At 39.2% G+C, this 8,809-nt stretch overlaps 2 protein-coding genes across 2 annotated transcripts in view; one reads left to right on the plus strand and one right to left on the minus strand.

Moving 5' to 3' along the window:
- The window catches only part of zgc:63587 (septin-2), a 21,499-nt gene extending 18,816 nt beyond the window's left edge, over positions 1-2,683 (minus strand). The window contains exon 1 of the mRNA XM_014002560.1: positions 2,577-2,683. The gene's annotated coding sequence lies outside the window, so the exon portion shown is untranslated. The remainder of the gene's footprint in view (positions 1-2,576) is intronic.
- Positions 2,684-4,111: 1,428 nt separating this feature from the next.
- cldn5a (claudin 5a) lies at positions 4,112-5,882 on the plus strand (the record flags this gene model as incomplete). Its single annotated transcript, XM_014002562.1, is given in 1 exon segment — positions 4,112-5,882. A coding segment is annotated over 1 exon segment (648 nt). The 3' UTR covers positions 5,134-5,882.
- Between the last annotated feature and the right edge of the window lie 2,927 nt (positions 5,883-8,809).

Genomic DNA, 8,809 nt, shown 5'->3' on the forward strand with positions numbered 1-8,809 from the left:
GAGTCAGATGGGTCAAAAAAAAAATCGGATTTGGGTCGGATTTGTCTGCAGTGTGAACGTAGCCTTGGTGAACCCTGTGGCGTCAACAACAAAAAGGGCAACAGATCGCAGCAGGAGACCTCAKAGCTGCTGGACATAATGAAGCAACGTTTGACTCATGCAGTTTAAGGAATAAATATAGACGTGGGCAGCGTTGTTGTAATAAAGACATGATTCTGGTTTTAAGAAGGGGCTTTAGAATATAATCCCTCAGACAAGRCAATACAAAAACATTTTTTAAAGGGAAACAGATGCTTGTTTTTTAATGTAGTTTAAAGCAAAGAATAGATTGTTATGATGAAGGGGAGGAAATTGATAAAAACAGGTATGAATTCTGGCTAGTTTCTCAATTTTAATACTTTAATTTAAACTTTGTTGCACAATTGATTGTTTCTGTTTCTCTAATCAGTGGAATGTCTACTTATCTGTTGGTTTTGTTTACAAGCTAAGGGTAACATTCTGGCAGCTCAGTCATGAATTATTTTCTGGACCATTACAGGTAAAACAACCGTTTATTGTATGACGTTGGATTTAACTCCAATTAATGACAAGCTAAGGCAGAGAGAGCCACAGGTCTGTCCTGAAAGACGTCATACATCCAAAAACTATAGGTGTTTGTGTGTTTTGCAGCTGACGGTAAAGGAAAGGCTTTGCTGCAGAAGGTGGCAGATCTGATCCCTGAACATGCATGTTTCCAGCCGATCACGTAAACACCAAACAGAAAGACCCCAGGCCCAATTTGGAGCTTGAATCCAGGAATTTATTGCTGTGAGGCAACAGTGTCAACCACTGATCCATCATGCTGCCAATTAATGGTAATCTAAGCAATAATGCCGAGTCCCCAGTCTCATTTTAGAGAAACAAAATATGGCAACTATGATCTATTTTCCTTGTTAATATATTAAATCAGTGATTCCCAACCAGGGGTACGTGTACCCCTAGTGGTACGCAAGCATATTTCGKGGGGGGGGAGTGGAAAAATTGCCCAAGTGTGTAAAAAAATAATAAAAATAGGCCTGGGATATGTAGGGCCCTATGATTTCTTCAATTTGGAAAATGCAGACGAAATTGACAAAACAAAATAACAACTCAAGTTAAGGGGGTCGAATAATAGTTTTCATTTAATAATCAGATCAGATGTACATTGTAGTTTTGTAGAATCATCATTACATTTGACTGAGGGGGTTCTAGTGGTATGACAAAATAGCTCAGGGGGTACACAAGTCTAAAAGGTTTGTGAACCACTAAATCATGTGGGGTGATGGAGGGTATTTTTGTAAAGCATGCATGTTATTTTATCAATTGTGCCACACATATTGAATCAAATTTTGATATACCATTCTGTAAAATCAAAATGCAATTTTTTTAGACAAAATTCCAGGTCCACTGAGTCTACCAGTTGGAGCAAAGCTTTGTTGTTTTGTTAACAACAAAAGGAAACATCCCTTGGTAATTTATCAGGTCAGACAGATGGGTCTCCTGGTGTTCAGGCATTTTTTCCAGCGATAAGGTCTGAAAACTGAAAAAGAGCTGAATCAAAAGTCCTTTAGGAAACATTCCTCTGATATCAAATTTATCTCTGTTGAGTTGCATAAAAAACACAAATTGTTTTCTGTAAGGACCAGCTGCCACCTTAAGATTACAGCCACAGTGTTCACCGACCTGCAAGAACAGAAGTGGAATACGTTCGTTGCCTCTGAGCCAAAAACAGAAACAAGATGGATGATTATTTTCAATAGTGGCCCTCCGCCACATCTCWGACACGCAATAAAAGTTTGTTATTGTTTCCCACTCTTATTGTCAAGTTGTCTGAAAGCACAATTAATTTCTGCAATAATGCAATGCAGTTTCTGAGTTCAGATGTTGCGCAAAGGAAATTTCTAATTATTTATATGTATATAAGATTGATAAAATATGTAGAATTTTAAATAATGTCCATTGTTAAAATTTTAGTTTTTGTATGAGAACATATTTCCTTGCACACGCATATAAAAAATGAGACAATAGTGGGTTCAAAGGAACCCAAAATAAAGAAAATTATAACTTTTGTTTATGTTTTAAGAGTTTAAATAATGAGAAGCTTTTGTTTTGTCTGAACATTTAGGACAAACAGTGAGGGAGAATAAAAATAACTAAAGATTACTGAGATGTTTTCAGTTCGTTTTATTGTGAGGGCCTCTGTGACAGTTTGGTGTCCACCACACCCAGTCTCACCAGTCCTCAACACCACTCTGGGGCAAATGACACTTGTTTCTACATGTATGGTGCTTTAATTGAACACGTCGCAATATTTCTGCTTTAAAACGACGTTTAATGAACGGGAATCAGGTATAAAACCGCAAATAGAAACTAGTTTGACGGTACATGCCAAACTTTAGCATGCAACAGTTGTTTCCGCGGCTGCCCTCTGCTGTGGTGTCGAGTTTCCAGCTCGGTTAGTCGGAGAAAAACCCTCAAAAATATGTTCTTTTTTAAAAATTATGCTCCAAATAAAATTAAACCTTAAAGCAACGTTGAACTGTCGAGCAGTCTCTTACCTGTACGTAACTTTGAGATATTATTAATGAATCGGAGCTGCTTTTCTGTTGCTACTGTCCCAGCCCAGGAAGGGAAACACGGAAAMCGCTTCCCAGAGGTCCGCCCTTGCTAGCTAGCTCGCTAGCCGGCTAACGCGCTGCGTCACTGACGTCATTTCGGCTCAACAAAGAGGTGGACWGACCAGAGGAGGCTTCAGCTGCAGATCCAAAATGGCCACCATCATTTTCAGTTTCTTAAATTAACTTACAGCGGAGATGAATTAATATATAGACGTTCTGTTTGTTTGTTTGTTTGTTTGTTTGTTTGTTTGTTTGTTTGTTTGTTTGTTTGTTTGTTTCAAATAATTGAATGTGTCTAATACATGTGTCTGGCATACTATGAATTATTTACTCTATTAAAAGTTTGTAAACAAACTAACAAATGATTTTTTTAAATTTGTGTAGGCTGTCTTAGGCATTCGTTGCTCCTTCATTAATTAAAAATAATAGCCTTGTTGTTGTTCTGTGTTATTTCTTTTTATTTATAACAAATAGCTGCTTTAAAAAATAAAAAAATCTGTTTAAAATCGAACTAAAAGTTGTTTAACATGTGGTAGGAAAGGTCAAAGAGGAATCTTAAAATTTCTGACACTCCCACAAAGATAAAACAATGCAAATACAAACAATTTAAAACTTATCAGCTTAAACAGACAAAAATCTAACAGAGAGATGGCAAGTAACTCAAAAAACCAGAGGGAAAAGCTTTAAAAAGAAGAGAAGTTAGTCTATTCTGTAGAAGATGAAGACAGGATTTAAAATTTGACATCATCACTGTTTGGCTGATGAAAAAATGCAAATAAAATATCATGTTTGAAGAGGTTTTTAGTTCAGGCACCATTAAAAACTAATACTTCATCTTCTGAAATAGGCTTTTTTTTTGCCTTATTGTTTCAACGTCACAGAGTTTTTCAGTCTCCGCAAAAGTCCATCTTTTTTCTATATTTTGTTTCCAAAGTTCTAAGCTGGTTTTCTCCTTCATTTTCAGCAATATTTTTTGTTTTGTTTGTTTGTTACTGAACTATGAATCGTTCAAACATAAGACTCTTCAATTCAAGATATGAATCAGTGATGTGTCAACCCCCTCAGGCAACTGACAAATTCAAATACCTTGTCACAAATTTACAATTTCTCCTCTTTAAATTAAATATGAAAAATACCAAAGACAATGCAGCTATAATATATTTTCTTTTACACATTTTTAAAGGTGCAGATTGCACTCATTTTCATTATGGTCGTGTAAAACCATAGACAAAAAGTAATAATAGCTAAAAAGTCTGGCTTCTTAATCAATTTAATTAGTTGTTTAATTTTTACCCAGTCCTTCAGCCACGTTAAACGTTAGTTTTTTAGGATTTTTTTTATTTAACAATCTGCTCAAACACACGATTCTTTCAGTCTATCTCAGACAACGTGATTCAGCGCACGTCTGAAAAATGAGCAAAAAAATGTCTTAATTCACAAAACAACAGTTTCTTCAGCCCCTCAGCCCCCACCCTCCTCTATTCATTGTAAATAACTGTTCAAACGCACAATGCGCTCTGGACCGCTTCATTCGGCCGCACAACTTCCCCGCGCTCTCATTGGTCGCTTCAGGATGCGGCGGCAGCTGATTGGACGAAAGTTTCTCCTCCAGCCCTCACACCCCCGCCTCGCAGATATCCGTGGTCCCGGAGCAAACTCCAGTTGTTTTCACACATCCTCCTCGCCCTGACAAAGAGACTCGGACCTGCCGTCTTATTTTTCAAAGTAAAAGCCTTGATGCGCTCCAAGCAGCAGATTTAAGGCACGAAACGGYCTCCAGCTCAGACTCTCAGGAGAAACAAGAGATTTTCAACAGGTTCGGATCAGACTGAAAGAGGAGGACGGGAAAATGGTGTCGGCCGGACTGGAGATCTTGGGACTGTCTTTGTGCGTGATCGGCTCGCTCCTGGTGATGATCGCGTGCGGGCTTCCCATGTGGAAGGTGACGGCTTTCATCGAAGCCAACATCGTGGTGGCGCAGACCATCTGGGAAGGCTTGTGGATGACGTGCGCGGTGCAGAGCACGGGCCAGATGCAGTGCAAGGTGCACGACTCGGTCCTCGCGATGACCCACGACCAGCAGGCGGCCCGCGCGCTCACCGTCATCTCCTCGGTGATGGGGGTGCTGGGGCTCATGGTGGTGATCGCCGGCGCGCAGTGCACCAACTGCATCCGCACCGAGTACATCAAAGCGCGCGTGGTGAACGCCGGGGGCGTCATCTACATCGTCAGCGGCCTGTTCGTGCTCGTGCCCATCTGCTGGATGGCCAACAACATCATCGCGGACTTCTACAGCCCGCAGGTGCCCGCGCCGCAGAAGCGGGAGATCGGCGCTGCGCTCTACATCGGCTGGGCGGCCGCGGCGCTGCTGCTGATCGGAGGCACGCTGCTGTGCTGCTCCTGTCCCTCCGGCGGGAACTCTGGATACTCYGCGCAATACGTAACGACCCAGAGAGCCACGCAGAACGGGGACTATGACAAAAGGAATTACGTGTAGCCAAGCCAACACGTTCCCGTGCGTAAAAGTGACCTGCGGCTTTTGAAAAAAACAGATTTTTAAAAAAAATATTATTATTGTCAAGGACGATGTTTTTGCACCTCCAATCCTTTATAAATCTGAACTTTAAATCAGTGGAACCACCGCTGCTGTTTTCTTTTTTTGTTGTTGATTTTTTTATACACAGGTCCCTAAATATTCTCGGACCACTTATTTACACTTTTTTGTGTCTGCAGGAGATTTAAAAAAAAGACTATCAACAAAAAGGAGTATCTTTGTTAGGTACCTGCTTTTGTAAATGTTCAAATTTATTAGTTTTTCCACTTTTTATTAGTCTTTTACACCGTGTTTGTTTTTTCTTAATGTGCTTTGTCAGCATAAAGTTGTACAGTAAATGGCTGCGCTCCCACACATTCACCGGCTTCCTTGGTGGAGCTTTTGTCGACAACAACTGCCCATTAATTGGACCGAGGAAGGAAACTGCACACCTATTAACTCCCTAACAAATCTCAGACAGGGTATTTTGTTGATGTGGGCTGATTAGAAAGTTTCTAGCTTCCCTAAGAACTGGATTCTGTTGCAGCGTAAAAGTGGATGGGCCACATTAGGCAGATCCAGTGCGTCTTTTCAAACATTCCTGGAATAAACTGTGTGTTTTTGCTATGTTGATGTAATGTTTCTTTATTCATGTGTATGAAAGTTGCAATATTGTTTCATTTTATTAAGATTAAACTGAATATATTGTCTGATTTTTAGTTGAAGTGTGTTATTAAAACTATAAAACTGACCAAGACAGGAGCTCAAAAACATGTCCAACAATGAATCCATAAAACAACCCCCGCGGCGGGAGAAAGTATTTTGGTTATCCATTGAAATCCAGATGACAATGCCCATTCAGCTGGAGTGGGGTTCTGCTGCTCAGCTCACAATAACCCCCACCCCTCGTGTCAGACCCCCACCTCCCTCTCCTTCCCTCTCTTCAGTGAAAACTTTCAAACTGCAGCTGGGACCATCGTCCAGCCACTAGATGTTCTCCATCAGAACCTCCATTAAATATTGATCAGGGGAAGTAGGTCACAAACTGACCCTTTAACGTGAGGAGACAGCAGAAAACAAAACCCCCCTTTTTTTTAGCTGGTGAGTATTTCAAAACTGTGACTGGATTACAAGAGCTTATACTTGTTTTGCCTGGTGACTTAAGAACCTTAACGTGTCATATGGCCTCTTAAAAACTGGAAATAGAAAGTCTGTGTACAGTCAAAGAATAGGCCACGTGTGGACAAGAAAAAAAACATTTAAACCATGGGTCTGCATTTGTGATTTTCTTGAACTTTTATATCTTTTTTAACACAAAGTATTGTAGAAAACGACAGCTGTTAGATGCTGATAAAAAATAACAGGATGGAGCAGAGTCAGAAGCATCAGAATCAGTGTATTTTTCCCTTAGAGGATAACAAAAGAAATGGGTAAAAAGTATTTACAAGATATAATTAAATAAAGAAGCAGTCATACAGACCACTATTTGACATTTAAGGAGTTACTAAACAAATATTGCACACTGGTTATCAGTGGTGGGCAGCATTAATCTAAAAGTTAGTTCCACTAGCCCTAAAACATATTTACTTATTTATATATTCATATATTTATTTATCATACTCACATATTTAGATCCCCTAATTCTTAAGCACTAATGCGCTGAAAAGTTTGAGCAAAAGCTAAATATAAAGCACTAAAATAATCCAGTCAACTCATGAGCATTCTTTAACAGACAACATGAGTCATGTTGACATGTTGTTCTCTTAATGCCTATCATTCCACAGCCTTATTTGGGTTCATATATTGTCAATATATTGTCACCTAGTGCAGTGTTTCCCAAAGTTGGGGTCGGGACCCAAAGTGGGGTCCCAAAACATCAAGGTGGGGTCCTGAAAAGATTTTCTGAATTAATTACATTTTTGCCTTAGTTGTTACAAATGAGTGAGGTTAGTGTATTTAAAATGGATAAATGTAGTATAATAAATATTTTTACAATGCCCATGTTTTGTTGACCTGATACAAATGTTTATCATCCAAAAATAGTTGGGGGCACATGTCTCTGCTGCTGTTATTTTGTGGGTCAAAAGCTGAAAAGTTTGGGAACCACTGACCTAGTGGATAAGTGACACACATATGAACAAAATGAGTGACTGTTTTCACCGTCAGTTGTTAACATTAACGTTGATCAATAACATTTATAGACCTCAGTTAGTGCTTCTAAATTTAGCCTATAAATTTAGCAAATGCTAATCCATTAATACATTTTAAAATTAGCAAAAGCCATAAAGCACTAATCAGGAAATTAGTTCCCCAATTAGTGCTTTAGGGGAACTGTGCCCACCTTTATACATTGGTTATTGTGATGGCCACTATTAAAATTAATTGCAGTGTCCATCACATTGTTGACAAACTTAAATAAAAAGTCAACAATTTTGGAATTGTTTCATCAGATTTAATTTTACGGGAAGAACAAACAAATTTAAAGTAAAGTTAAGGATGTTTGTTTAATAACTTATTCTGAATAATGCTTTAACACCCCCCAAAAAGTAGATTTGTTGGTTAATTTGCATCCATTTTCCTAATGAGAGTAAAAAAAAATGCTAGGAAAGTTTCTGGAGTAACTTTAACGGAGCCACTGCTGTGCTTCGTTTTTCTTACGGTAGCCCCTGCAAAATATTTTTTCATTAAAATAATTGTGTTTCTGCTGTGGAAGTTATTTTAAAACCCTTCTCACACAGACTTGAGTTTACAGTAACTTTTCCTTCAGCCCCTCCCACTGATCCGTCTCGTTCTCTGCTTTAGTCACCACACAGAGGGACGAAGCGCGGGAATATGTGAGTGTTGAGGGGGTTCAGGAGATTGAAAGAGARGGGGTCATCTTAAAAAATAGAGCCTATTCCAGGAAGGAGAGGGGGGCAAACAGGCCAGTGATGTCACTGAATGGGCACTCGCCATGGTAACCAGGCAGGACCTGCAGTTGCCTGGTTACCGGAGCCYATAATGTGGTGGTATGGATGAGGCTAATAAAAGGCCCGGCCTGCAGACATTCCAGTAAACATGAACACACACACATGCTGACATACACACTGCCTTTTCACAGCCGTCTGAGGGCTGAAAGAAGGATTTACCCAAAAGTTACTAATGGTCTCCACCAACGAYGGCCAAACAATCGCTTCAATGTGAGCCAAGAGAGCAGCTGTGAAAAATGTTTATTTGTAAACAAACTTCAACGGTTTGAACTTTAAAAGAAGAGGAGATGTTGAATGCTTTGCTGACAAACCTGGAAGTGAGTTGTTGAGGCTAAAAGAAGCAGAAAAGCAGCTAAAAGCTAAAAGAAGTACAACACTAGCTAAAAGCTAAAATAAGCAGAAAAGTAGCTAAAAGTTAAAAGAAGTAGAACACTAGCTAAAAGCTAAAAGAAGTAGAACACTAGCTAAAAGCTAAAAGAAGTAGAACACTAGCTAAAAGCTAAAATAAGCAGAAAAGCAGCTAAAAGCTAAAAGAAGTAGAACACTAGCTAAAAGCTAAAAGAAGTACAACACTAGCTAAAAGCTAAAATAAGCAGAAAAGTAGCTAAAAGTTAAAAGAAGTAGAACACTAGCTAAAAGCTAAAAGAAGTAGAACACTAGCTAAAAGCTAA

This window comes from Austrofundulus limnaeus, unplaced genomic scaffold (assembly GCF_001266775.1).
Source record: "Austrofundulus limnaeus strain Quisiro unplaced genomic scaffold, Austrofundulus_limnaeus-1.0 Scaffold14, whole genome shotgun sequence".
NCBI lineage: Eukaryota > Metazoa > Chordata > Actinopteri > Cyprinodontiformes > Rivulidae > Austrofundulus > Austrofundulus limnaeus.